At 50.2% G+C, this 25,829-nt stretch overlaps 11 protein-coding genes across 11 annotated transcripts; 6 read left to right on the top strand and 5 right to left on the bottom strand.

The window, feature by feature from the left end:
- Nucleotides 1–2,071: 2,071 nt before the first annotated feature.
- On the top strand, nt 2,072–2,862 carry COCMIDRAFT_864 (uncharacterized protein; the record flags this gene model as incomplete). Its single annotated transcript, XM_007684765.1, has 3 exons — nt 2,072–2,095; nt 2,289–2,461; nt 2,592–2,862. The coding sequence occupies 3 exons, from the start codon at nt 2,072–2,074 to the stop codon at nt 2,860–2,862; spliced, it is 468 nt and encodes a 155-aa protein (XP_007682955.1).
- Nucleotides 2,863–3,785: 923 nt separating this feature from the next.
- Nucleotides 3,786–4,907, top strand: COCMIDRAFT_32235 (uncharacterized protein; the record flags this gene model as incomplete). The annotated part of the gene is made up of 1 exon (XM_007684831.1): nt 3,786–4,907. One exon carries the CDS (start codon nt 3,786–3,788, stop codon nt 4,905–4,907), a length of 1,122 nt encoding a protein of 373 aa, XP_007683021.1.
- A 155-nt stretch (nt 4,908–5,062) lies between these two features.
- COCMIDRAFT_81854 (uncharacterized protein) lies at nt 5,063–6,211 on the bottom strand (the record flags this gene model as incomplete). The annotated part of the gene is made up of 2 exons (XM_007684872.1): nt 5,063–5,842; nt 6,068–6,211. The coding sequence occupies 2 exons, from the start codon at nt 6,209–6,211 to the stop codon at nt 5,063–5,065; spliced, it is 924 nt and encodes a 307-aa protein (XP_007683062.1).
- Nucleotides 6,212–8,345: 2,134 nt separating this feature from the next.
- Nucleotides 8,346–9,140, top strand: COCMIDRAFT_82037 (carbohydrate esterase family 5 protein; the record flags this gene model as incomplete). The annotated part of the gene is made up of 3 exons (XM_007684871.1): nt 8,346–8,699; nt 8,755–8,907; nt 8,961–9,140. 3 exons carry the CDS (start codon nt 8,346–8,348, stop codon nt 9,138–9,140), a joined length of 687 nt encoding a protein of 228 aa, XP_007683061.1.
- A 487-nt stretch (nt 9,141–9,627) lies between these two features.
- On the bottom strand, nt 9,628–11,013 carry COCMIDRAFT_860 (uncharacterized protein; the record flags this gene model as incomplete). Its single annotated transcript, XM_007684764.1, has 2 exons — nt 9,628–9,898; nt 9,965–11,013. 2 exons carry the CDS (start codon nt 11,011–11,013, stop codon nt 9,628–9,630), a joined length of 1,320 nt encoding a protein of 439 aa, XP_007682954.1.
- A 1,859-nt stretch (nt 11,014–12,872) lies between these two features.
- On the bottom strand, nt 12,873–15,239 carry COCMIDRAFT_81780 (glycoside hydrolase family 3 protein; the record flags this gene model as incomplete). Its single annotated transcript, XM_007684870.1, has 1 exon — nt 12,873–15,239. The coding sequence occupies one exon, from the start codon at nt 15,237–15,239 to the stop codon at nt 12,873–12,875; it is 2,367 nt and encodes a 788-aa protein (XP_007683060.1).
- A 1,191-nt stretch (nt 15,240–16,430) lies between these two features.
- COCMIDRAFT_858 (uncharacterized protein) lies at nt 16,431–16,901 on the top strand (the record flags this gene model as incomplete). The annotated part of the gene is made up of 1 exon (XM_007684763.1): nt 16,431–16,901. The coding sequence occupies one exon, from the start codon at nt 16,431–16,433 to the stop codon at nt 16,899–16,901; it is 471 nt and encodes a 156-aa protein (XP_007682953.1).
- Nucleotides 16,902–18,348: 1,447 nt separating this feature from the next.
- Nucleotides 18,349–19,452, bottom strand: COCMIDRAFT_857 (uncharacterized protein; the record flags this gene model as incomplete). The annotated part of the gene is made up of 2 exons (XM_007684762.1): nt 18,349–19,300; nt 19,385–19,452. 2 exons carry the CDS (start codon nt 19,450–19,452, stop codon nt 18,349–18,351), a joined length of 1,020 nt encoding a protein of 339 aa, XP_007682952.1.
- Nucleotides 19,453–20,125: 673 nt separating this feature from the next.
- Nucleotides 20,126–21,567, top strand: COCMIDRAFT_81895 (uncharacterized protein; the record flags this gene model as incomplete). Its single annotated transcript, XM_007684869.1, has 3 exons — nt 20,126–20,320; nt 20,371–21,052; nt 21,125–21,567. 3 exons carry the CDS (start codon nt 20,126–20,128, stop codon nt 21,565–21,567), a joined length of 1,320 nt encoding a protein of 439 aa, XP_007683059.1.
- Nucleotides 21,568–21,753: 186 nt separating this feature from the next.
- On the bottom strand, nt 21,754–23,499 carry COCMIDRAFT_32227 (uncharacterized protein; the record flags this gene model as incomplete). The annotated part of the gene is made up of 3 exons (XM_007684830.1): nt 21,754–22,266; nt 22,325–23,191; nt 23,251–23,499. 3 exons carry the CDS (start codon nt 23,497–23,499, stop codon nt 21,754–21,756), a joined length of 1,629 nt encoding a protein of 542 aa, XP_007683020.1.
- A 929-nt stretch (nt 23,500–24,428) lies between these two features.
- COCMIDRAFT_32226 (uncharacterized protein) lies at nt 24,429–25,726 on the top strand (the record flags this gene model as incomplete). The annotated part of the gene is made up of 3 exons (XM_007684829.1): nt 24,429–24,613; nt 24,666–25,228; nt 25,326–25,726. 3 exons carry the CDS (start codon nt 24,429–24,431, stop codon nt 25,724–25,726), a joined length of 1,149 nt encoding a protein of 382 aa, XP_007683019.1.
- Nucleotides 25,727–25,829: the final 103 nt, after the last annotated feature.

Raw genomic sequence — 25,829 nt, 5'->3', positions numbered from 1 at the left:
ACTAAAGCTTGGAATCCTTCATCGAGGATTGTGTGTTTGCTCACTGAAGCCCCCACAGACGCGGCACGTGGTTGGTTATTTGCGGTGAGACGATGAAGGTGTGTGAAGATCCCTTCCGTGTGCGAGGGGGTTGCTGTATGGTAGTACTAGGTAGACAGTCGTGGCGCTAGTTGGTTCCCGAAAAGCTTCGACCTACTGCTCGCGTGCAAGAGACAAGCGTGCATGGCCGACTTCGCTGCTTGCCTATGGCGAGTTACTATGGGCATTTGTAGCCTTGCTGAGTTGCAGACGTATTGAGTCATTGTTTGACATGGAAGAAATGCAGACCGGTCAGGCTTGATGAGCTTGGTGGTCAACAAAAAAACCGTCCCGGTACCGCTCCACGCATGGTTTACCAAGCATTGTCGCGCCAATCAGACAACAACAAGGATTGCTCCACTCGTTTACCCTGCAGCGCTGCAATGACCAGGGCGTCCGCTGTCGTGCACACCAAACCTCATCGAGGCTGATGCTGGGTGTCTCCATGCCGCCCTCCGCCCGCCATTTGCTTGAGAGTGGACTAGCTGTTGGCAGAGAGACAGCAGCAGCCTATTGCATTTCGGAGAAGGCCGGAAGAGCATGAATCACGCATGACGCAGGTTTGGACGGAAAAACAATGGCCAGGGTCCATGGGGCAGGCCTGTCGTGCGTGGGTTTAGTGCCCGGCCCTATGGCAGTGCTTTGTTTTTTTTGAGACGGTGTCTGTGGCTTCCGTACATGGCTGTAGATTCCAGAGGAATAAGCCCTGTACGTATACACGTAGATACATGGACGTGCAAGAGAGCAGGGCCAAACGGCGGCTGTAAGCGGTGTTGAATGGCTAGCTCAAGTCAGTAAGCCCCAATTCAGGGTCTGGCAAAAGCACATGCGCAATGACGACAGCTTACAATGTGACGTCGTTTGTCGTGAAGCGAAAAAAACCCAACCCTCGTCTGTGTTTATATTCCTATGCTGGCACCCCGCCTCAAGAGTTTCTACCGCGGAGAAAATCCTTTTCGAAGCGCTTCCAGACCTTCTTGGCGCACACTTGACGGTTCTCCTCTTGTCCTCTCTCTCCAGTCTCGAGGGCGTATCCAACAGCTCTCCCGACGGGACAGGGTGGTAGGAGCCACAGCTTCGGCTAGCCTCATCAGCCGCAGAGGCACACGGCGGTGCAGGCAACATGCCAGGTCAAAGGTCACGACTCCACCGGGTGCATTGCCTTTGGCCGGGTAGCCGATGACTGTGAATGCGAGGAAGGCGGGGTGGTGGTCTCCAGTCAGCCGCCAGGAAGAGGGTAGCAGACAACGGCTTCGTAACAGGCGATCAACGGCGAGCGAGGGCTGCCGATTGACGTCGAGGTATCCACCTGCATGTATCGAGCCCTTATTCTACTGCTCATCCCGTGCCCCCCCCCTTATGCCCCTCCCCCCTCCTCTCTTTTTGCGGTGATGCAAACATGGCAACCCTCACCTTCTAGAACACTGCCCGCCGTATATGAGCCACATTCCCGTGACCATTGCTGCCGAAACTGCTTTCCTCCTACCACACCACCCACCACCCGGTGCCCTCACACGTCCCAATTCTGCCAGTGACGAGCATAGCATAGCATAGCATAGCTGCATCCGCTCCGCCCAGCATCCGGCCCCGTGGAAACACTACCAACTAACGGCCTAGAGGCACGACTTAGTCTCCCTTCTTGTGCGTAGTAGTTCGGCAGTCGCAGTCTCAAACAGACTCGATTGCCCACCCTGCATCGTCCCTAGACACTGACCCTTGGACAACGTCCTCAGCTCTAGCAACGGCGCTCACAACAACACCCACGGGCCGACCCTTTTCAGTCGCCCACTAAGCCCGATCCAGCCACCACAGGTGAATCCGACAGCCGCACGGCCCACTGCTGAGGCGCGAAAAAATATCCGTTCGCGCCCCCCCCTCCCCCAATAGTTGCTCTTCGCTGCGACACCAGTCCCATACGGTGTCGACAGCTTCGTCGTCCGGACTCACCACCGCCCTCTGCCCTATCGACTTCGCCGTTTGGTCTTGAGCAAACATGTCGGCTACCACCGACGACAAGGTTCGTGTGCCCCTCTGCCCCTCGTCCCTCGAGTTGCCCTTGCCTCGAACCCCACCATACCACCATACCATGTCCTGCCCACGCCCCAGCACGTGTCCCTCCCTTACCTGATATCCTGTTCTTACTCTACCCACTTTGCATCCGCACTACGGCGCTGAGCAACCCTCGCCTCCTAACCTAACTCTTTTGCCAGCAGAGCGGCGACATCATGTCGATTCCCGGCGCCGAGGACCAGATCGACCCTGCCACGTTTGAGCAGATTCTCGAGATGGACGAGGACGAGGAGGAGCGCGAGTTCAGCAAAAGCATCGTCTACGACTTCTTTGGCCAGGCAGACCAGACTTTCAAGAAGATGGACAAAGAGCTGTGAGTGCCCGCCCGCCCGCCCGCCGCGCGCCTTCATGATGACGCTACACATCCGCCCACGCTCTGCCCTTCCCCGCACAGCGCGCCAGCCTCGCATCACACAGAGTACCACGGCTAACACGCGACGCAGAGAAAAGAAGGAGGGAAAGTACCTCAAGGAGCTTAGTGAGCTCGGCCATTTCCTCAAGGGCTCGTCAGCCACGCTCGGCCTCACAAAGGTCAAGGACTCGTGCGAGAAGATCCAACATTACGGCCAATTGAAGGATGATGCAGGCACAAAGGACATTACAGAAGAGCAGGCTCAGGAGAACTTGGGCAAGATCATCAAGCAGGCCAAGAAGGAGTTTGCGGACGTCAAGGACATCCTCAAGGAGTTCTACAAAGATGACGATGAAGCTTGAGGGGCATGCCGCCGCCAGAGAGCAATGGCGCGAGCTCCCGTCTCGCACTCGTCATGCTCATCCGCGGGGTATATATGGCGTTTACGGCAGGCAAGCTCCGGATCGTCCGCTTGGACGAGCGCTGCGCGACTTTGGTCCTCCTACCCTACCTACTGCCACGCCCCAAATTTTTTAACGAATCCTCTTCCTATGTTGCATCCTTGTTTTGGGTTTCTAGGGCTGTTTTATTGTGTATATGCCAGTGTTGGGTAGGTTGCACTCTAAATAGTTCGCCCCAACTCGGCTTATTGATATTTCCACGTTAGAATGTGTTAGACTTGGAGGCTGGTCAAAAAGGCAAACAAGGTCAATTTCTTGTGATGTGCACGCTTCCTATGCACCGTAGATGATTTCTCAGCCCTACCAGGTGCTGAGCATCAAAGGGCCGAACGCCTAACGCGCTTGAGACGAAGCGGCGGCGGAGGCTGCAGCGGCGCCTGTCAGTCACCCCACCTTTGGACCTACGTCACTCGTCGCTCATGCAAAGGCCCGATGATAGGCTACCAGGCTAACCCATGAACGCTCAACATCAAAAGCACCTTTATTATCGTTGGTTAGGCGCCCTTTTTGACACCACTTTTCCTAAACGCTGCCGACACTATCGTTGGTCTTGTAGTGTGTCTATTTGAGCGGAACTGGTTCTTTTATTTTACTCTTTTTTTTTGCATCTACGTTAAATCTGCTTGCTGGGTTGTCCGTACTACTGCTCTACATAGCCGACCTCTTATATGCTGGTTGCTGTGACGATCTTGCGTCGAACTGCTCCTGGACCAATCAACTGCCGCATTATTATTGCAGCTGCAAGCGCAGCTACTGCCTCTATCCTGACACGGCAGCCACCAAATCAGCTTCTAGATATCCGGTTCTACACCTCGTCGCCAATCATGGGCAAGAAAAAGTCAAAAAGCGACTACAACGACTTTCTAGATGGCGAGAAACTACGCGACAACACGGAAATCAGGACGTCGCTACAAGGATCTGCAACCCAAGATTTTTCATCTGCATTCACCGGCCAGCATGCACGGGGAAGCAAGAAGAACGGGAAGGGTGGAGCGAAGAAACCTCCGCTCACCCACTTTTTGTGTCTGCCGCTTGTCACAGACGCCAGCAGGCCGCAGCTCCAAGAAGGACTAGACAAGTTCAAAAAAGACCTAGCAAGCGATAGTCCAATACCCATCAAGGCGGTGCGACCAGTGGGTACACTTCACCTCACACTGGGAGTAATGAGCCTGGACGCAAAGGAGCTGGAAAAGGCCAAACGGTACCTGGAAGACTTGGACGTGCACATTCTACTCCGCGATATTAGCCACCGTCGCATAGCAGAAAAAGCCGCTGAAGACGGGATAATAGGAGAAAACCTTGTTCCGGCAGCCATGCCAGATACCGATGCCTTGACCATCAACCTAGAAGCTCTGGTACCGATGCAAGCACCAAACAAAACGAGTATCCTCTACGCCGAGCCTCGGGATCCAACGCAACGTCTACCTTTGTTTGCCTCTGCATTGAGGGAGCACTTCACAAAAGCAGGACTCCTAGTCGCAGACACAAGGCCGTTGAAGCTCCATGCTACCATTATGAACACAATCTACGCAAAGCCCAAGCGTGGAAGAGGACGATCAAAATCATCCAAATTAAAACACGGACTCAAGCATCTTGAGCATAAAGTCTCGCCACACCATCGACACGATGGCGATGCCCACCACGACCAAGACGATGACGATGATGATGCGGCATCAATAGTGGGCTCGGTAGATGGTGATCAAGACCAAGCACCACCCGCAACAGGCGAAGGCCATGGTCCCGATGGAAAGAGCTGGATGCGATTCGATGCGACAAATCTAATTGAGAAGTACAAGGGTTTTGTATGGGCGCGCAATGTACGCATAGATAGAGTTTGCATTTGCGAAATGGGTGCGAAGAAGATTTGGAGTGGGTCGCATGAGGGTGACGGAGAGATTTTGGATGAACAGTACAAAGTTGTTGCTATGAAGGGGATATTTGAGTGAAAAAAATTTCTCGTTAGGGGGGGGGTAAGGAGGGGGTTTATTTTCTTCTAAGCAGTCAAAAATGATGACATGACACGATTCAAGATATACACGCATTCATTGCAAACAAAGAGTTCTAGAAAAATGTTAAAAAAAAGAACTAAAAGTAGTTGCAATCAACCCCCTCGTTCCAACTTTCTCACCTCCTCCTCAACCCTCGCCACCTCTGCCAAAATCCACTCCTTCCGCCTCGCCAACTCCCTCATCCCTTTCTCCCCCGCGCGCTCATAAAGCTGGAGCTCCTGCCTCGCCAGCGCCTCACGATCCCTCAGCGCCTTCTCCCCGCTCCCCTGACTCTTCTTAAACTGGCGCAGCGCATCCACAAATTCTGCCGGAGGGGGATGGCTGTACGTGTGGATTTTGGCTTGCAGACCGAGGAGTACGGAGCGTGCGTGCAACAAGTCGGCCGAGGACCGCGTGTGCCGGGCTAAAGCGCCTTGTTGCGTTTGCTCGAGGATCTTGATGGCGGTGGTGAGGAGGGTGGAGTGCGTGGCTAGGAGGACGGTGAAGCTGTGTGTTAGATTTAGATGCGCGGTTTGAAGTTCGTCCGGGAGAGTGAGCGTCGCGTCGGTTTGCAGGGTATTTGCTCTTGCACTGAGGTCTTGGGGGGATGGGGGGTTGAGTGGATCGGCGATTTTACAGAGGTAGGAAGTGGTTTTTGTGAGGAGGGTCGAGAGGGATTCGCTGATTATGTCGCTGTTTGTCATGAAGGCTTCGAGGTCTGTGGAGAGAATTTCTCGGTCTGAAGAAGGGATTTGGCCGCGGAGTTGGGCGGTGGCGATGTCGATTAGAGAGTGCAGTTCTGGGGGGAGGTCGGCTGCTTTGGAGGGGAGGTCTGAGAGGGTGTCGATGAGGATTTGGGTTGTGAGGAGGGATGTGCGAGCTGCGGATAGGGCCTGTGGTGTGGTTAGTGATCACTTTATTTTGTGAACAATTGATGATTTTTTGACTCTGATATTGCTGTACATGAATGTATAGGTTTAGTATGGAGATTGGTAATGCTGGATGTAAACAAAGAAATAAACATGCAGGCGGAGATGGAATTGGAAAGACAGAATTGATGTGTAAACAATCCAAAGAGATCCGTGAATGTTGTTTAACCAGTTCAAAAATCATCATACCCTGCGAATCTCATCATGCACGCGCTGCTTCTTCGTCTCCCGCGTCGAGCCATTTGGATTGAGCTTCCTAGTGCAAAGATCTTTATACAAGATCTCGAAATTCGGATTGCGCTGCAGCAAAGCTGGATCGACTGGCGGGAGCATCTCGTTGATGTATTTTTTTCCGAGTCCTGCTCGAATTGGGTCTGTATACGTAGGATCAAAGGGTTGAAGTCGGTGTGGTTGTATGATAGGTGCTGGTCTGCACTAGAGTGTGACGGGACTAGCGGCTTGGCTGAGTTTACAGCTGGCACCCGGCTTACCCAAATCGTATTGTATCCATGATCTCGCGTTTTGAAGATGTTCATTTACTTATTTTTGAGTTTTCTTGAGCTTTTAACACAAATACGTATGGTAAATGTTGAGTATATACCAGTGAATTGTCCTTCTGGTCCCGTTATGTCCCATCACCCTAACGCTAAAGCGAACCCAGAATGTGATTAACCACGGCATGGACGTGATTCGAAAAAAATTCTAATCAAAGAAAATAGTGCGCTATCAATTCTGAAGTACCTATTTTCGACCTTCTTACCAAAGCCACGTGACCAATAAGTCTGATCGAGGAATGTTTCGTACTCACGCAATCTACTGTTATCCTGGACTATCTGGAAAATCAATTTCGATTAGGAATGCCATCACTGCTCTCTTTGTTCGTTGTAAAGTACAAGTAGGCGGTAAGGAACTTGGTAGTGCTTGTTAGTCAGGACATCTTTCTGTTGGTGAATCATAGTGCTCGGGGAGAAAAGCATGTGGCTAGCGACCAGGAACGTTCCTAACGAGATGGTCGAAATGGAGGTATGTGCAAAGTAAACCGCATAAAACCTAGAAACGCACATGGAGAGCCTGTTCATCTCAAATCTTTTGCCCTGTCCAACTGGCTCGCCAGCAGCAGGAAAACAAGACAGAAAATGTATTCCGACTGGAGCTCTAGCAAAATCAGACCCTAGTCGCCAAATGCAGTTTTTATCTTGTTTCACAGCATGTACGCGTGCGTATTCGGACATGGATGTGTCACGAACAAGTTAATATCACCGAGATTAAAGTTTCTACATTTCATATGAGACTTGTTGAGATATCATTCCTGGTTCTCCACTCTCACACACTACTCATAACTCTGCTCTCCATGCAGCGATTATTTCCATGATTTGTGTTGTTGCCCCACACATGAGCTCATAGAGATGATGATGATGCTGTCACTGGTATGTATACTGCAACATCTATGCCAGGGATACAGCTAGCGTGAAACTCGTCAGCACTAAATGTGCCACCACACCACAATTTATTGTGCTAGATACTCTTTCATTACCACTCACCAGACGCTGGTGACATAAGCTTCCCACTTGATTTATTCTCTAAAGGAATTTGTACAGCCGCTTCACTGAACATACTTCAGACACAACCGCAACGCTGTTGGTTGTTTGAAGCAATCTGGAATGACAGACACGCACCTCCTAATTGCCTGCCGATCAATACGCCTTTCAGACAATCTAGAACTCCTACGTTCCAAGTATGAATCGAGAATCGAATAGCTTCAGGAACCACTGTACGAGTAGAGCGGTGAAAGTCATGTATAAGTCCCCACATCTTTCAATGCAAGATATACGCTCTCTTCGCACGTACGGAAACTGTACACCATCCGTAACTGGACTTTGGTTGATCTGCGCCCTTTTGTTTCGTAAACATAAGCATTTTACCCCAGACCGGCCAGGTTTTAAATCAAGCTTGTCTCAACATCAGCCTTTTAGCCACCGTTGACCGGCTCCACATCGGAACATCGGCCGGCCACGCGGTCGCAAAGCCACACATAAACCGAGCGGCTACCGGCAGTCTTAATACGTCGCAGCTGTTAATTTGCTCGTTTTGACGGTTTTTTCTCCGATTGTACTAACGTGGATATGCACCCCAGACTGCCGCGGCTTGGTCCTGCATGAAATCAGGACGCCAACGGCAATAATCCCGGCATGATCATCACCACATGGCTACTCAAATAGATTGCGACAACGGATGAAAGGACCACTTGTGTACCACACCAACCAAAGCAGCGTTTTCGGCCCCACTGTTCAATATGAAGTTAGTTGAGGAGACTGGTATTCTGCCTAAAGAGGTCGTGGCCTCGTATTACGCAGAGCTTCCTTTTTATATCTGAGTACAGTCGTTGCTTTGTGGTGATCATCAGGCTCTTCACACACACACCCATCATTACCTTTCAACCACTCCAAGCAACATCACAATCATCAAAATGAAGTTTGCAACTGCTGCTGCCGTCTTCGCTGGCCTTGCTGCCGCGGGCCCTGTCGAACTCAGCGAGCGCCAGAGCTGCCCAAAGGTCTACATCTTCGGTGCACGTGAAACCACTGTTCCTCAAAGCAACGGATACGGAACTGCTGGTGGTCTTGTCAACTCTGTCAAGTCAGCCTTCCCTGGCGCTGGCTCCGAGGCTATTGTCTACCCTGCATGTGGTGGTGGATCAGCCTGCGGCGGCATCAGCTATGACAACTCCGCATCCCAAGGTACCGCAGCTGTTGTCAAGGCTGTAACTGCCTACAACCAGAAGTGCCCCAGTACCCAAATCGTCCTCATTGGATACTCTCAGGTTCGTCGCCAGTGTCTAAAACTGTCGAAACGAGAAGCATACTAACAAAACACAGGGTGGCCAAATCATGGACAACGCACTCTGCGGTGGTGCAGGTGCCACTCTTACCGGCAACGCTCTCGCCGCTGTCAAGGCCGCCATCTTCATGGGTGACCCACACAACCGCTCCGGCCTCCCTTACAATGTCGGCACTTGCCGAGCCCAAGGTGTAGGTACTCAAACATTAAAAACCGATCGGCAAGAGTCTAACGGTCAAACCAGTTCGCTGCCCGTCCCCAAGGCTTCACGTGCTCTCCCGCCAACGGCAGCATCATCCAGAGCTACTGCGACTCTCAGGACCCATACTGCTGCAACGGAAACGACGCAAACCACCACCAGCAGTACGTCAGCATCTACGGCAACCAGGCTCTCACCTTCATCAAGAGCAAGGTTACTGCTTAAACGCAGGGGTTTCGGCACAAAGTGCGAAAGTAGAAGGAAATCACTACACGCCTTGCTATGGCACCGAACTTCAATGTATATATAAGAATTTAACGAATATGTATATGACAACATGGTTTAAACCCAATTTTCTGGGGCATCTCATTATCTCCATTGATGTGAAATTGTCTATGCAAGGTCAGTGCTGTGTATGCAGCATAGACATTGCTTGTGTCTTGTCTTATGACGGTGGTATCTATAATCATAACAGCTAACCGTCAGAACTGATTGAAATCGACCCTAAATTTTGAATAAGGAATCATTATGAAAGGTAAAAAGATTTCTTCAAACAAAGCTCAAAACATTCATTCATTCATACATCAATCCAACCGGATACCAAGCCAAATCTACTCCCAAACGCCATGCAGAGTACAGACATGCATATCATTACCTCGTAACGCTAAATGCCGTTTCTTCCAATCAAAAAATACACCCAAGATATACGCTCTTACAACTTAGCCTTTGGCCACTGGTCCAACAGATCCGTCATCTCAAAGCGCGGCCAGTCAGGGTTAAGACTTGGTGCGGGTCTTTCACGGTCCCATGCCCACTTCTCCTTGAGCTCAGGCTCGAGATCGTCTTCAAGCATCTGCACGACGTACTTGCCCAGCACAGGGAAGAACTTGTAGCCGTGGAAAGAGCCGCAGGTAGCGACGTAGAGGCCCTTTGCGGCGGCGTGGGGGGAGATGATGAAGTCGGAGGAGGTGGTAAAGGCGTCCCTGGTGTATTCATTAGTTTCTTTTGTGCTACAAAGGTTCGACGAGTAGTAGGGATTGGTAGCTTACCAGCAGATTCGGTGCTTCTCCATTTTCCAGTTTGCGCCCTTCTTGCCGTAGAAGACGTCGTTGGCGTGCGCAATGTCGAGTTTCAGTGGGCCGGGAACGTCCCACTGGTTGTAATCCTTTTCTGAGGGCGGTGCGGAAACGAAGCGACCGGGGAGGACTTCATGTGTGTTCTTGAAGATCTTCTCGCCCCACCACTTGAGCTCGCGGTCTTTGGTAGGTGGTAAGCTGCCGATGAAGGGTCCATATGCGGCGGTGTAGCCTTGAACACCGACTGGCATGTGCTTGAATCTCTCGTAGGACTTTTCGTTGAGAGTAGTCATGCCGGTTGTGATGCCACCGGCGACAATTCTTGATCCAGCACGGAGGTTTTCGTTTCCACTTCGCTTTGCGGCTTGCTCGAGAAGTTTGGCTGTGTATGCACCGGTTGAGAGAACGACGTGTGTGGCTGAGAGCGTGTTGCCTTGCTCAGTCCTGACTCCAGTGCAGCGGCCGGTGTTGTCAAACTCCAGGCTCTCAACCTTTTGTGTGACGTACTTGACGCCCTGTTCAATGGACCATTTGGTAACAGCTCTTAGAGCATCACCGGCCTGTGCCCATCCACTCGTCTTGTTGACAAGCACACTCTTAGCGCCGTCGTAGTTGGCCTCCTCGAAAAGTCCCCCAAACATCTTCTTGGCCTCCTCAACGGAAACGGACTTGAGATCAGCCTGGCGGCCAAGCTTCTTGTAGTTGTCAATGACTTCTTGTGCGTAGTCTGAGCGGCAGACCCAGAAGATGCCGGTCTCGTGGAAGTAGGGTTTCCAGAGGGGGTCCTCCTTGAAGACATCCTGAGCTTCTAGAGCAAGTCTGCAGTAGATGAGATCGTCGTAGTCGGCGCGCACAACTTTGTTCCAATCCCATGACGCAGCGACGCGGCTGTCAGCGTCCCAAGCATCCTGGTCGACAACGGTGATTTGGCGGTCAGGGTACTTCTTGATAAGGTGGTAGGCAGTCGAAATGCCGAAAACGCCAGCACCGACGACGAGGTATGAAGGTTTGCTGGATGCCATGTTGTTCAAGATCCAATGCTTATCGTCACAGAGCATGAAGTGAGAGGTTTGATGCAGCGATGAAGAAGCACTACCACCACGCATTGTATTTATATTATCAGCCATTACATCAACCAGTCCATTTCCCAAAGCGGTCGACCCGATAAGTGGGCCGTTCTCGGCCTCTTCGTCGTGGTCGTGGGTAGACTAGGCGCGGGGCATTCGTGGAGGTTGTTTCCTCATTGAGCAAAGCTTTGCGACGGGCAAGCTCCAGCCATTTTCCGACGTCCTCACCGCCGGCTGCCATGGCTCCAATCGGACATGACAAGTAATTGATTGCCTTTGTATCTGCTGATATACACCTTTAGAGCCCTTCCGCAGTCGTCACCGACGGGTCCGAGTCTTGTAGCCGTTGGGCGCAGCGCCGCTTCTAAGCGAGATGGACACCAGATCTCGAACTAGGTGCATGCTAACGCCATTGGGAAATGCATCGCGGTGACTGGCTGGTGCAGTCCATTCCCATCTTGTGCTGTGGAATAGCCAGACTTCTTTTTGCTTGATATGAGTTTTTGTATTTTCTTGAGATACCAAAAGAACGAACTTAGTACTAGGCTTTGTTCTTCATTTGTCGAAATGACTTGCAGCTTGATTAACGCCTGTTACATCTCGAACTTTAATATACACAGTGCAATTTTTGCAAAACGAATTGACATATATAACAAAGGGCTCATGCAACGAGGTGTTCCATGGCAGATATGTCAAATGTCGCCAACCAAGCTTTATCTAACAAATGCATCGTGGCAAGCTTCGCCCTGTTTGCAAAACATGCTAGGTAGGCAGTAGAAGCCGAGGGACTGCTTGAAATAGTGTTTGCATATAGGTATGGACACTGATTAAGATCGATCTGGGTATCGGCACCGATGATCTCGTAGTCAGGGGTGGGAGCAATGCACCTGCTTCGGTAATCTTCTTCCCTGTGTTGTGGTCGACTAACCAAGCATCATGGACCCATGGCCAACCAGTGCGGTTCGGTCCGCAAGGGAGCAATGCTATAGATATCAAGAATGTGATTGATTGAGCTGAACAGTAAGCGTATGCTGGCACTATAGACAGTTTACGTCTCCGCCATGTTCGATATCAGATCCTCTCTAAACACTTCCCAGACAAATCACAGCATCGTAATACACAAACAAGGGAGACTGAAAAGACTCTCTAATGTCTCTTTAAGAAACTAGTTTTTTATACTAATGCCCGTGAATCAAAGAGGTAAGGTTACCATACAGGCGGAGCAAGCGAACAACCTTGTCTTTTAAAAAAACCAGACCAATCAAGTACTATTGCTAGCGCCCCTGAGAACCAGTAGTGACTTTAGTCTTCCGTGGCTGCTCCGAACCATTAAACGACTCTTTTTAGCACGCAGCCTTACATGCGCCTCCCTTTCCTTGAACATCTTCATCAAGGAACTAAGGAATCAATTTAGAATTCAGCATCGATACCTCTTCCACGTGTAGTAATACGTTTTCTTATCGAACTAAATCGAAACGAAAATGAGAAGCTTCGTGGTCTTGGTAGGATGAATTCCGATAGGGATGGTATTGTAAGTTTCCAAAACATTAGGGAGGAACGGGGATAGATTGGGATTAAATCATCTTCGGGGACGGTCTCTCCGGAAATGCGATAAGTGAAGCTACAAGTGCATGTTATGTTAAGTACATTACATTCTAATTCCCTCTTTTTTCAACACGCAGTATCACTAAGACTAATACCAATACCGCAGAGTATTCTTATTCTTGCTAATTAAGTCAATAAATGATTTTGTTCTCAATGCATCGCGCATAACTTCCTTCCATTCTCAACCATTCTATTGTTCATACCTCATCTTAAACAACAGTCACCGTCCCATTCCCCCTCAAATCCAATGAACTAGACCCCACATGAACGATAAAATCCCCCTTCTCGACCACATACTTCATCCTCCTATCCCAAACCCCCCATTTCGACACTTCCAAATCAATAGATACATCGACCGTCTCCCCCGCCTTGACCAACACCTTCTTGAACCCCTTAAGTTCCTTATTGGGCACCACGACGCTGGCAAAAACATCCTGAACGTAAACTTGCACAACTTCCTTACCATCGACAGGCGAGGAGTTTGTGACGCTGACAGTCACAGTCACAGTATCGCTCGGGCTAACTTCCGTCTTAGAGAGCTTGACGTCGGAGTAGGTAAAGTTCGCATACGAGAGTCCGTACCCGAATTCGTAAAGCGGTTGTGGGTTATTAAGGACGTATTGGTGGCCAAACTTGAGTGTGCCGTTCGGCAGTATCGCACCGGAATCAGTAGCTCGGCCAGAGTTCAGGTAGTCATAGTAAATCGGCAAAGTCCCAACATCATACGGAAACGAAACGGAGAGTTTGCCCGAAGGTGTAACATCACCAAATAACACATCTGCTAGACCATTTCCACCCTGTTCGCCAGGATAAAACATTTGCAATAGGCCCGCCGCGTTATCCGAGATCCAAGGCTCTGTTACGGGTTTTCCAGAAGAATAAACGACGATTGTGGGTTTCCCGGTCTCGATGATTGCTTGGACGAGGGGCCCCATAGCGCCAACGAGATTGAGCGATGCAACATCGACGTGCTCGCCGGTTGTGGCGTTTAGACCTTGCCAGAGTTCCTGCTGGTCGCGCGACCAAGTGCCGACAACGACCACTGCGACGTCAGCTGCCTTGGCGGCTGCAACTGCGTCGGAAAATCCGGATTGGTCATTTGACCAGCGCTCGCAGCCTTGGGCAAAGGTTATGGTGCCATTTGATGCCTTTTGGATTCCCTGCAAAGGCGTGACGTTGGTGGGGTTGTACTGGGAGCGGTATACTACGTAGTCGCCAAGGTTTGTAATGTTGGCCATGGGTCCGATGACAGCGACATTAGCAGACTTCGAAAGTGGCAGTACGTTGTTCTTATTCTCTAGCAGGACAATTGAGTCGGCCTCCAATTTTCGTGCAAGTGCGACATGTTCGTCGGTGTGAATGGCAGAGTCGATTTCATCCAGAGGGAGCCCTTGATATGGATGCTCAAAAAGACCTTGCCTGAACTTGGCGCGCAGTTGACGGCTGACTGCCCTGTTAACAACCTCAATGTCTAGTTTTCCTTCTTCGACCAGTCGAGGGATGTTTGCGTAATTGTAGGATCCACCGCCCATCTCTACGTCATTGCCGTTAGGGAGAGCCATGAGTGTCACAGCCTCGCTATCAATCGGTTTATCTTTAGTCTTGCATTGGCAGAGTTTGAAGGCACAGCAAAGGCGATCCGTAGCCCCAGCGTCTGAAGTCAGCCAGTACTTGTAGCCCCATTCGTCACGCAATATCGTCTCTTGAAGATGGCCATCGGCAACTGAAGGTATGCCATCATAAGAGTGGTATGCTCCCATAATATTCCAAGCATCAGCATCGATGATGGCGCGGTGGAAAGGAGGAAGCCATGTCGTTCGAAGCTCTCTTTCACCTCCATGGACTGGCCCAGTGTTCAGACCTTGTTCAGGAGCACTAAAGCCTGCAAAGTGCTTCACAGTAGCGCTTACGTTGAGACTTTGCACACCTTTGACATACTCGTAAGCCATCTCTCCGGCCAGAAAGGGGTCTTCGCCATATGTTTCTTCCACTCTTCCAAAACGCAACTCGCGCGCCAAGTCGGCAAGTGGTGCGAACAACTGGTTGATGCCCAAAGCTAGCGACTCCTTTGCGATAGCTACGGCCATGTCGTGGATTAGCTCTGGGTCAAACGAGCAAGCTTGACCAATAGGGCTGTTGTAGATGGTCGCGTTGCCCACCAGTAGGCCATGTATAGCCTCAGTCTGGACCAGGGCCGGTATGCCTAGGGTTGTATTTTGTTTGAGGTATTCCTGGCCAATCTTGATGCCATTGCTGATCCATTCCGCGGGCATTGGATAGCCGACATAAAACTGACCTGCGCGGACCCTAAAATTCCACTCGAGACCGGTCTGGTTGATAGCATTGGTGGTAGTGTTGATCCAATTTGAGATATCACCTTGAATGAGTTGGGCTGTCTTCTCTTCGATTGTCATCCGCGAAAGAAGATCAGAGACTCTGTCCTCGAGGGGAGCAGCAGCATCCTTGTATACTGCCTGTGCAGTGTCATTTCTTCGGGCGAGGCCGTTAGCGCTACTGGGAAGGTATAGAATATACCCAATGAGAAGAGAGGCTGCGCTATATAGAGGCGAGCGCATCTTAAATTGAAACACGAGTATAGCTTGTCCGGACAATAGGTTATAGACAAGGTACCACGGTTTTTATACGTTCCCACCAGGGTGTGCGGGCCAGTGGGAGGATGTCCACAGACTCAATGATGTACCGCGGACAAATGTCTCCCGACATGGCCGCTGTATATTAAGGTACCGGCTCAATGGGTAATGATAGATGCAATGCCATTGGCATTGAAGTCAATGATGACGTCGCACCTGACTGTGAAGTTTACCTGAGCTCGATCAGTGCTAGTCTCTGCGAAAACCACTGGAATAGAAGTTTTACAACCATCAATGGTCCCAAATCTACCAAACCTGGGACTTGAATTGGACGGTGCGTCAATAATACGCAAAGAGGGTGGCAGGAATAGTGTGTAGCTCCTGGTTTGATTGACGGAAGAACTGGTGGCTGCGCTAGCCGAAGCTGCTCCTCCCCCGCTTCCAAGCCTGAGATCTTCGACCAGCAATGCTCTTTGTTTCTCGGTAACCCCGGATTCCCATATTTCGTAGTACTTGGCACTAGAACTATCTCAGGAGATCTTATGCAATTCCTAAAGGTTCACGGGAACTAGGAAGCAGTTCCGTAAGCTCTGCCATAGACCTGCAGCTGTACATGGCCGCGGGGAAACGTCTGCAATACACATAACCGAACTGCTGAGAGATGAGCGAATTTTTGAGTTGAGTGGTGAGATGAGAAGACTTAGTGGTAATTCTTACTATCATAGATCCTATCTTTATTCATAAATTATGTGCCATCTGGCAATCTCCAGAAGCTCTCCTCATACCGGTAAGTAATTCATGCATTATCCGTTCACTTCGGTCCTCAACTGAACCTGGAAAACAAAACTCCCATAAACGCCTGCATGGTGCTAGCACCTGGTATAACCATCTCTTCATGACTCTGTCCGGAAATAAATTTCAGTGACATCGTGAGAATAACAAATCTAGAAAGTACAAAGTAACCTCTCATAGCACATGACATCAAAATGAAATGCACCGGTTCATACTGCAAGTAGGAAAGGAACGAAGAAAGCAACCCACCATACCCTCTCTTTGCCTCGCCCACTCAAACCGCCAGGAGCTCCAGCAGCACTTGGTGCAGGTGGTGCAGGTGGGATTTCCGTTTCCGTGGCCGAGCTGGTCGTCGAAGATGTACTCAACGTGGATCCCGCGACGATGGCACTGGAGGGCTCTGGTGTAGGCCTTGAGATAGGAGTAGCCGAACCTCTAGAAGCGGATGGGTTGTACGAAAAAGGTGGTGAGGTAGGGAATTCGGTGGTAGATGTCCCAGAAGGTATTGAGGATACTACTGAGCCTGAAGATGTCATTGAGCCCAAGGATGTGGCTGAGCTCGAAGATGTAACCACGACTGAGGAGGTAGCTACGACTGAGGACGTTGAGACTGAGGATGCAACCGAGGCTGAGGGTGCAACTGAAGTCGACGATATAGAGATTGAGAATGTAACCGCGACTGAAGTCGTTATAGTAGCTGGCGCACTTGAGGCGGAACCTGAAGAAGGCGACGGAAGAGAAGTGGATAAAGTCTGGCTGATTGTAGTTCTCGATGTTGTAGTCCGTGTCGAAATGGCCGGTGGCGTAAGACCAGGGATTAATATGGAGGAAAGGACTGGGAGGTCTATAGTATAGCTGGCTGTCGAAGCTGGCACGACAATGGCTGTGAACGCAACTTGCGAGGAACTGGCCGACCCAGAGGCTGATGGCGGAGTATTGGTGCCGCTTGGGGTAGTCGTAACAGTAAGAGGGCGTACATCCAGAAGGACACGTGAACTAGTAGATACTAATACTGCTATTGGAGTCGGGGAAGAGCTAGTAGTTGGAGATACAGTAGGGTATGAAACGATGCTTGCTGTGGACCAAATCGAAGGGGTAGTTGATGTTCCGCATGGCTCTGTTGATGATAGCAGAACAGGTGCTCTTGAGCCAGATGGATACGGAGGTAGAATTACAGCAGATGTAGCTATGGAAGTCAGTAATCTTAAGCCTCATAACAGCAGAACGTATATGGCTGACTTACTTGTATTCATCTCATAGACTTTATGCACGGCATTACCGAGTACACGCGTCGATATCGCGCCCAGCATCCATATCGAAGGGCTTCTCATAATGAACGAGTGTGGAAGTCTGATCGCACGACCCGTGAGGCGCTCCTATTGGCCAGACGTTGATTTCACAGTCCAATCTTCACTTTCAATGAATGCAAATCAGCGAGCGGACAACTTGGGACTTATCTCAGTCGCGACCAAGATTAGCTCTGGGGTCCTTTGTATTAATACTGGAAAAGATTGAGGAAAACTCTATTTCAAGGCCGGAGCAGTTGCGATGAGGCTGGGATCTCGCGTGTACCAGCCACCCACCAAAACCTGCTGCCGGGAAACACGATGTCGCACGCGACTACGTTCATCGTAGCGCAGCGCCTGCACGCCGCCACCGGAGATGGCCCGAAACCCTCCGGTTTATCTATTTGGGCGCAGGGCATGACTGCCAAGGTGTTGTGATGGTGCGGTGAGCGATGTGATGGCATTTGCACGGGCCTTTTCCATGCAAAGGCTACTCAGCAAACATGGCGGCGTGACACGAACGCACCGCTTTGCACATGTAATGAGATTTATAAATTACCAAAGCATTTCGCCTACGCACATGTGGAATAGTCACTGGACAATTACACCGCCGGGAGCAGTGATTGAACTCGTCAACTGGCATCACGTGTAGGCTTCGCATGTGGACAGCGGGGCCGTGGCAGTGTTCCTTTTGGGAAAGGTAACGATAAGGACACGGCAGAAGATTAAAATCACGAATCAAGAAGGTTTAGGAGGCCAGAGAAGTGCATTGTTATTTACTATTCTTGCTCGAGCTTATTCAAGTCATGGCAGCTCCGCCTAACATCTGTAGTTTTCTTTGTCAGCCCGTTTCTTGAAGATACGTGAACATGAGACAGAAAATCGTAGTTGCAATCAGACAGCAGTTGGATACAATTTTTGGTCGACAGCGAATTCCGATCAGGTCTGTGATTAAATGTTTTTTCATCATTGCATATGCGAAGGAACGGGAAGAGAAAACGGTTCGACTTACTCCCTCATTCGACTTTACGACGTTTGAAAAAGGTATCGATGCACCTCTGTGACGCGTCGAAACGTAAACTACCAACACCGCCACGCGTGCGTTTAAGGCCTTGTAGATGATCCTTGCTGTTGACTTTGAGGATGAACGTAGACCATCCTTGTAGGCCACGCGGCCGAGAGGCTTGCGGTGCACCAATCACCAGCTGTGTTGTACCTTCTGTTCTTGATTTTGGTATATGGCCATTGCGAAGATTTTGAGGCGCAGTCAAAGTTCCAGTAAGCAACTCTGCAGACGTTGTGACTGGCATCGTAGTCACCCCCAGGATTGACTTGTGGTACTCAACTTCCATCCTTGTGAAGTACAGCTCGAGATAGCCGGTGTTTGACCAGCCACCCAGATGCTCCAGCGATTGTCTTGCCGTCCCTCCAATACTGGAAGAGAGACATATCCTCCGACGCGGGAGGCGCAAGAGTATGCGCTTCCAAAGAGTGGAGAGGAAGATGCCGTGCGAAACAATAGCAATAACAGGGGTAAAATTGGTAGAAGAGTCGTCGAACAGAGGCAAAAGGTATTCTTCGATGAAGGCATCTGCGCGACGTGCCATGCTTTCTTTCGATTCTGCGTCCGCGAAACCCGCTGTGGGATTGTTCTTTTGCCGATGATGGTCCTTGCCAGGAGCACCCGTCTCAAACGGACGGCTGTTAGACTTCTTTCCCTCCATCGATCCGAAATCTTTCTCTGCCAACGCTGGTAGCTGCACAACCTTGGGGGCCGCTCTCACGGTCCCATTGTCGCCTACAGGTGTCAACTGAGCCTCGCGTATCTTGCCAGCTGTTTTCACAGCCCGCTGCAGGTGTGACGAGAACAAGTGGGTGAAGGTCAGCCCGAGAGACTGGAGGTATAGGCCTAAACGGGTGGCCTGTTGGTAACCATGATTTGTGAGGGCCGAGTCCCTACTGCCGGCACTGGACCGGTTAGCATCGAGTGTTGTGAAGAGGACGAGTTGTGAAGAGGACGAGGTGAAGAGGACGAGTTGATGAGGTGCTTACTATACTTGGGCAATCTTGTCCACCGTCTCTCCGTGGCGTATCAGAAACAGTCGTATCGATCGCGCCATGTTGCCCTCCATGGGCGACGGGGCGCATTGTTGAGCTTCATGGTGGGATGTAAGCGAAGAGTATCAAGGAGTTGGCGGACAGCCTGCCGCTCGTTTCTTTGTATATGGTCTGTGTTAGCGCCATGTTGGCTAGCCTCATTCAGGAAGGACACCATCGCCAAACAATGTACTGGAAGAGCTCGATGGAAACACTCACCATGATAAATTCGAAAAATATTAGCTGACGACATCCAACCCCATTTTTTCTCATAGCTACGTTTTCAAGGAGGTACCAAAAAAAGGAACCATGGTTCTTCCAACTCCTACTGGGATGAGATAGCGACTAGGTTCGTATCAAAGACGCCGAAGTTTAATCGCTAAGTTTCGTCATACAATACTCCCCTCTTAGACATAGGGTTTTTGATCGATATGAACCCAAAGGTAGTGACGAGGGTAAATGTGACCTGTGGCCATTGGCATCACTTGCTCATCGGAAACCTCATGGTCGGAGACTGGCCTGGGTGGCTTCCCTCACCTGGGCTTGCAAGATGGTAGCTTACCGCTCTTGACCCACTCACCTTGACGCTAGCTAGCTTCCCTTACTACATGGCTTTAAGATAGACAGATTCTACTTTTCTACCTGACAATCATCTCTGGCCTACCCCACTTGCCTGCATCTGGTTGTATGGATGCGATGGCCAACACAAACGACCCATCCCTTCCAGAGGGTGAGATCGGTGTCGACCTTTCCCGTAACCTCCAACCAGAGAATACAGGGAGCATGGACAAAGAAGACAACCTAGATATCTTTTCAGACAATGATAGCCTTACTCTAAGAACCTCAGCAACGCCATTTGAAGAGGACTTTCCTGACATACCTGATGCTCAGGTCAGTGCCTTACAGTCATTTCTGTCATTAATATTTACTTATTTCACCAGACCGCATACGCCCTACGCAAAAGGACCGACAACAAGGGGACATATACTTTCTTGGACCAGGACACGTCCGGGAACTTTGATCCGTCCAAGGAAAAGCGTGTCTCCAAGAAGAATAAGTCTTATGCTGTAAAATCGCCTAAGAAGGATCCCGTGAAGGTACAAGGTAGCAAGGCGAGCAAAGCAGACAAGACGAGCAAGACGAGGAAGACGCATAATGCCCGTAACGCTCCCAAACCCACTGCCACCCGCAAACCCACCAAAGACAAGAACAAAGTAAAGTCTAAAACCCCTCCATCCAAAAAGCAAGAGCAAGACAAAGCCGAGAAGTCGCCCCTTATTGTTGAGCCCCGGTACAGCAACTACCTTACTCCGGAAGCTTTACGGATACAACCAGTAGTGTCGCGCTCTCCAAGCCCAGACATCCTCGAAGACACGGCTGGAAACAGGGGCCAAGTAATTCGGATGAAGACTAGCTTCACGCATCCAATTCAATTCGGTGTCAGTGACGGTGACATTGACACCTTGGATTGTAGCTTTTGTAGTATGGCTGAATTTAGCTTTATTGGCTACTTTGACCAAGAGGTGTACTGCATATGCTGGCAGAACGGGTGTGGATATACGCACATAGCTGGCGGTCAGACTGAGAACGGCCCAACCAGTATGTGCCAATCTTGCACAATAGGTATGTTTCGCACCCCATTGCTATGGATTTTATGAGTATTTCATCAGATTTTTTGTTAATACGATTATGTAGGACGAGCACAGATCGCTGTATGTGAGGGTCATGATATTCGACGCATATACCCAGATGCTGTTACCGTGAACTTTGCAGAAGCTCTCAATGATTTGCTTACAGAGGAGGACTCTACTGCGGTCAGAAAGCAGTTACTACGATGGTGCTCTATGTGCTTTTCACCTGCAGTTTTCGCATGCCGTAAACGTCAGCCATCACTGTTTTCTGCGCATGAAGAGATTGACAGCTGCGGTCTAAGACTCTGCACAGCCTGTGAAACAAGGCTCAGAGAGACATTTGAGGGAGATGCAAATGTTATGGCTGCTACACTGGACGATGAGGACAAAGCAAAAGAGGAAGACGAGGATTTGCATGGTAAAGTTAGAGCGGATGTTGGGTTCTTGAGCAGAGATGGTATTCTGGTGAGGAATCTGGGTTGTGCAACCGAGGAAGAAGATGAATAATCTTCTTCAAAGCTTCCGTATTCTTAGGAATTAAAGTGGCATCTCATACGCAAAAGTTACCAGTTTCGATAGATGCAAACTCCCAACCCGCGACTTCGATTGATTCCTTACTAAAACATTGGTATCACTATTCCAATATTCCATCTCAAGGGAATCTTTGACTCTACATCCCGTCTTCAGCCCCATTCAATGCGCAAATTGGAATTCCAACCGCCTATTCCCTCTGTCCGTCGTAGTTTGCAAATAGGTCTCCTTCTCTTCCTTCGTCATGCCATCCCAAACACGAGCTCTTCTCCTATTAACAACAACATAATACCGCTTCGCCCCCACAAAAAGCAACAAATTGTACACGCAAATCGCGATCAAAATCTTATTTGCCCTGCGATACAGCGGTTTATCATGCTGGCGGTACACGTTCTGTGAGATGATTGTGCTGGCTTGAAACGTCATATTGTACAGCGCCGAAGCGACCGTTCGGGTACGCACTGTGCCGGCGTTGCGCGATGTGATGGCCATGAAGATGGGATGAATGAACGGGCTCCCGACGAGCAAGGTACATAGGACCCAACGCGACCAGTGCGATACATTCGCGGGTAAGACCTCGAGAGCAATGAGAAGCGGCAAGCACCAGACTTGCGATACGAGAGCGACGAGAAAACGTTGGTTAGTGCATTCAGACACCCATGTCCAGGACGAACGCTGGGATCTAGGGCTCTGTCAGTGTTTGTCAGGAGTTACAGACAAGATATCAACTCACCGTCAGCAAATTCGTCTCAAACGTAGTAAATCCCAGTGACCGAAGCTGAAGCGTAATGTACGCATTCGAAGGCTGACTCGGAATGAACCACGATATGCCAATCAAATAGATAGGCAACATATGGTAATCCTTCACACACTCCCACAACATCCCTATGCTCAATCCCTGCCGATTATGCATATCCCCTTTACTCGGATCATCCCTCAAAATCCTATTCACCATAATTTTCTCCTCCCTCTCACTAAACCAGCCTTTCTCCCCACGAAACGGGTTCCAGAACTTCGTCGCCGTCTGCGTCGGACTCGCAGGAAGATAGAACCACGACGCTATCCCAATGCAACCCGTGATCAGACCCTCGATAGCAAAGAGGTACCGCCACCCTTCCATCCCATTGTGGCCTCTCAGTCGCAAAATCCCGAATGCGAGAAAGGCAGCGACGATATTGGTCGCAAAGGGAACTGCACCCCACACGCTCATGCGACCCGGCAACTCGAGCCCCGTGTAAAAATAACTCATGTGGAGAATACTATCGGGGATAAAACCACCTTCTAGCATTCCGAGTATGCCTCTACACGCATAAAATGATTTCTTTCCGCTCAGAAACGCCTGCAGGCTCCCCACCAAACTCCACAATATGATCTGAATTGGAATCCAGTTATCGGGCCCAAGTTTCTTACTGATAAGTTGGGAAGGTAGTTCAGCGAATAGGAAGCAAATGTAGAAAATCGTTTGGCCGTTGTTGAATTCGTTGGTGTTGAGGCCCAGGTCCCCGAGCATGTTGTCACTGAGGGCTTGCGATATGTTGCCGCGGTCGAGCTGGAGGGCGAAGAACATGAGGCAGACCCAGGAGCATATGCGCATGTCAATCTGAAAGGTGGTGATGTGAGATTTCTGGGTTGATGGGGTTGGGTAAGTGGATGAGCTACCTTTCGTACGATACGCTTCTCCTCTGCAGGCTCCCATTCAAAGTCTGGATCGTATCGATGAATGCCCTCGTAAGTCGTAATGGGCTTGTAGTGGTCTCTCGCAAGACCTTCTGACACAAATGTTGAGCCGTGCTTTTCTTTTCCGCGTTCTCTGCGATTTCCTATCTCCTTGCTGCTAATGGTTGTTGCTAAAGCAGAGTTGGCTTTGTCGCCTACGGTTAGGCTATTCAGCGGTTTTGAAGTCGCCATTTCCCACCAAAAACCTCCGTATCAGAAACTCGAACGAAGAAAAGGAATATATTTTACGCAATGTCATTGTGGGCGACGCTTCATAAACTCAGGTGATTTCAGTTTGCTAGGAAGACCACGTCTACCGCCCCGTTTCCGCCCTTCGGTCCGAAACCTTGTTCTCGAAAGACCCTGTTGGAGCATGCTTAAAGTTTGGGCAAACAGCAAATACAAGCATGATAAATAACTCCCGATACAAGTTTTATAAGTGTAGGGTGTTGTCACTCATTTATCTCCTGTTGTCATGTTTCGGATGGGATCACGCTAGTAATAGATGAGATGATCACGTGTCGTTCGAGCACGCAAGGCTGCTACCAAATGTCGCGTTCTCGTACAACCGACAAGGATTATGTTATTCCCAACCAATCGACTCAGCCTGGGTTGTGTCGAGCTCTACATCATTGGTTACTTTACAAGTAGGACGTCAAACAATATCCCCTCATGGCTAGCTGGGATGGCGCGGTCGGAGCATTTACTGACGTCTGCATACAGATGCCGGTCCAACGTTGAGACGGGGGGTCTTACATGCCGCGAAGCGAGCGAAGCGACCAACTGTTGGGAAGATTTTTGCCTATGTAGTTTAGCTTACATCTGGTCACAAGGATGAGGCGATACACTCCATTTCTGATGCCATGCAACCGCATCCTGATTGAATAGATACGCGACGATCGAGTTCTTTCGTCATATCTGTAGCGGGGTCCTTATCAGGCTTCATCCTTCGGCAGCTGGGCGATTTTGCCATCGCAGCTAAGGAACTGAAGCCGCGGGCATGCTTAGTTCGATCGAGAAAGATATATAAGAACTTAGATTAGATGGCATAATCCAGCCTTGTAAGATTCTCAACAGTGATTTCCTGCTAGGGTATTTTCTGTTATTTCCGAAAAAACAACATGGCTCCAGCTGTAATTGCAACCCCGCCAACAGACTACAAGTCTGGCGTTGGAGCATACAAGGAGTTTGGCCTGGGAGGCCCCAAGTTCTTTCAAAAGGAACTCGAACTGAAGGGCACTGAAAAGCACTCGCCCGCCAAGTACCCTCACTACCTACCTGTCTGGGACAACGAGAAGGGACAAAAGTATGTACCAACTCACCTCACAACGTATTCCCGACACTGACCTCTTACCCAGACTACCCCCCTGGGAGCCCTTCACCCACGTCGAGCATGGCAAAGACGCGGACCCAACCTTCTCCAACCTCCTCAAGAATGCCACTGTCAACGACCTAACCGCCAACACGGGCGCCGAAGTCCACGGTGTCCAACTCAGTCAGCTGACCAACGCCCAAAAAGACGAACTCGCCCTCTTCGTCGCCAAAAAGAAAGTCGTTGCCTTCCGCGACCAAGACTTCGCCGACCTCCCCATCAAAGACGCTTTAGAAATCGGCGGCTACTTCGGCCGCCACCACATTCACCCTACCTCGGGCGCCCCAGAAGGCTACCCAGAAGTTCACCTCGTCCACCGCGGCACAGACGACACTTCCGTCCGCGACTTCTTCGAAGAGCGCACAAACTCCGTCGCCTGGCACTCGGACGTCACGTACGAGAAGCAGCCCCCTGGTACAACCTTCCTGTACATTCTCGATGGACCAGAGGCAGGCGGCGACACGCTATTTGCCAACCAAGCCGCCGCCTATCAACGACTGAGCCCAGAGTTCAGGAAGAGGTTGCATGGACTCAAGGTTGTTCACTCTGGTAAGCACATACTCCTCACCCAACCCATATCCTCACAATGCAACAAAAGGAAAGAAAAAAAAAGACAAAAGTAACGTAAACTAACTAAACGCCACAGCCGTCGAACAAGCCGAAAGCAGCAAACTCCGAGGCGGCATCGTTCGCCGCGACCCCGTAACCTCCATCCACCCCCTCGTCCGCACCCACCCTGCCACGGGCGAAAAAGCCCTCTTCGTAAACCCGCAGTTTAGTCGGCGCATCGTCGGCTTCAAGAAGGAAGAAAGCGAGTATCTGCTCAACTTCCTCTACGATCACATCGCCAAGGGCCAAGACTTCCAGGTTCGTGTCAAATGGGCACCCGGCACGGTCGTGGTGTGGGATAACCGTGTGACTGCGCATTCAGCACTGTTGGATTGGGACGATGGGGCGCGCAGGCATGTGGCGAGGATTACGCCGCAGGCTGAGCCTCCGTATGAGACGCCGTTTGAGGAGGAGGGTGCTGCGACGTTTGAGTACTGATGATGATGATGATATTTTTTTTGTTCGGCGGCAGATTGTGAGATTGCTGGGCGGCGTGCATGTAAACCAAACAAGATGACGATTGGATGTTGTCATGATTCAA

Source organism: Bipolaris oryzae (genome assembly GCF_000523455.1).
Source record: "Bipolaris oryzae ATCC 44560 unplaced genomic scaffold scaffold_5, whole genome shotgun sequence".
Lineage (NCBI taxonomy): Eukaryota > Fungi > Ascomycota > Dothideomycetes > Pleosporales > Pleosporaceae > Bipolaris > Bipolaris oryzae.
Note: the sequence above shows the minus strand (reverse complement) of the source record. Positions and strands in the feature narration are given on the sequence as shown.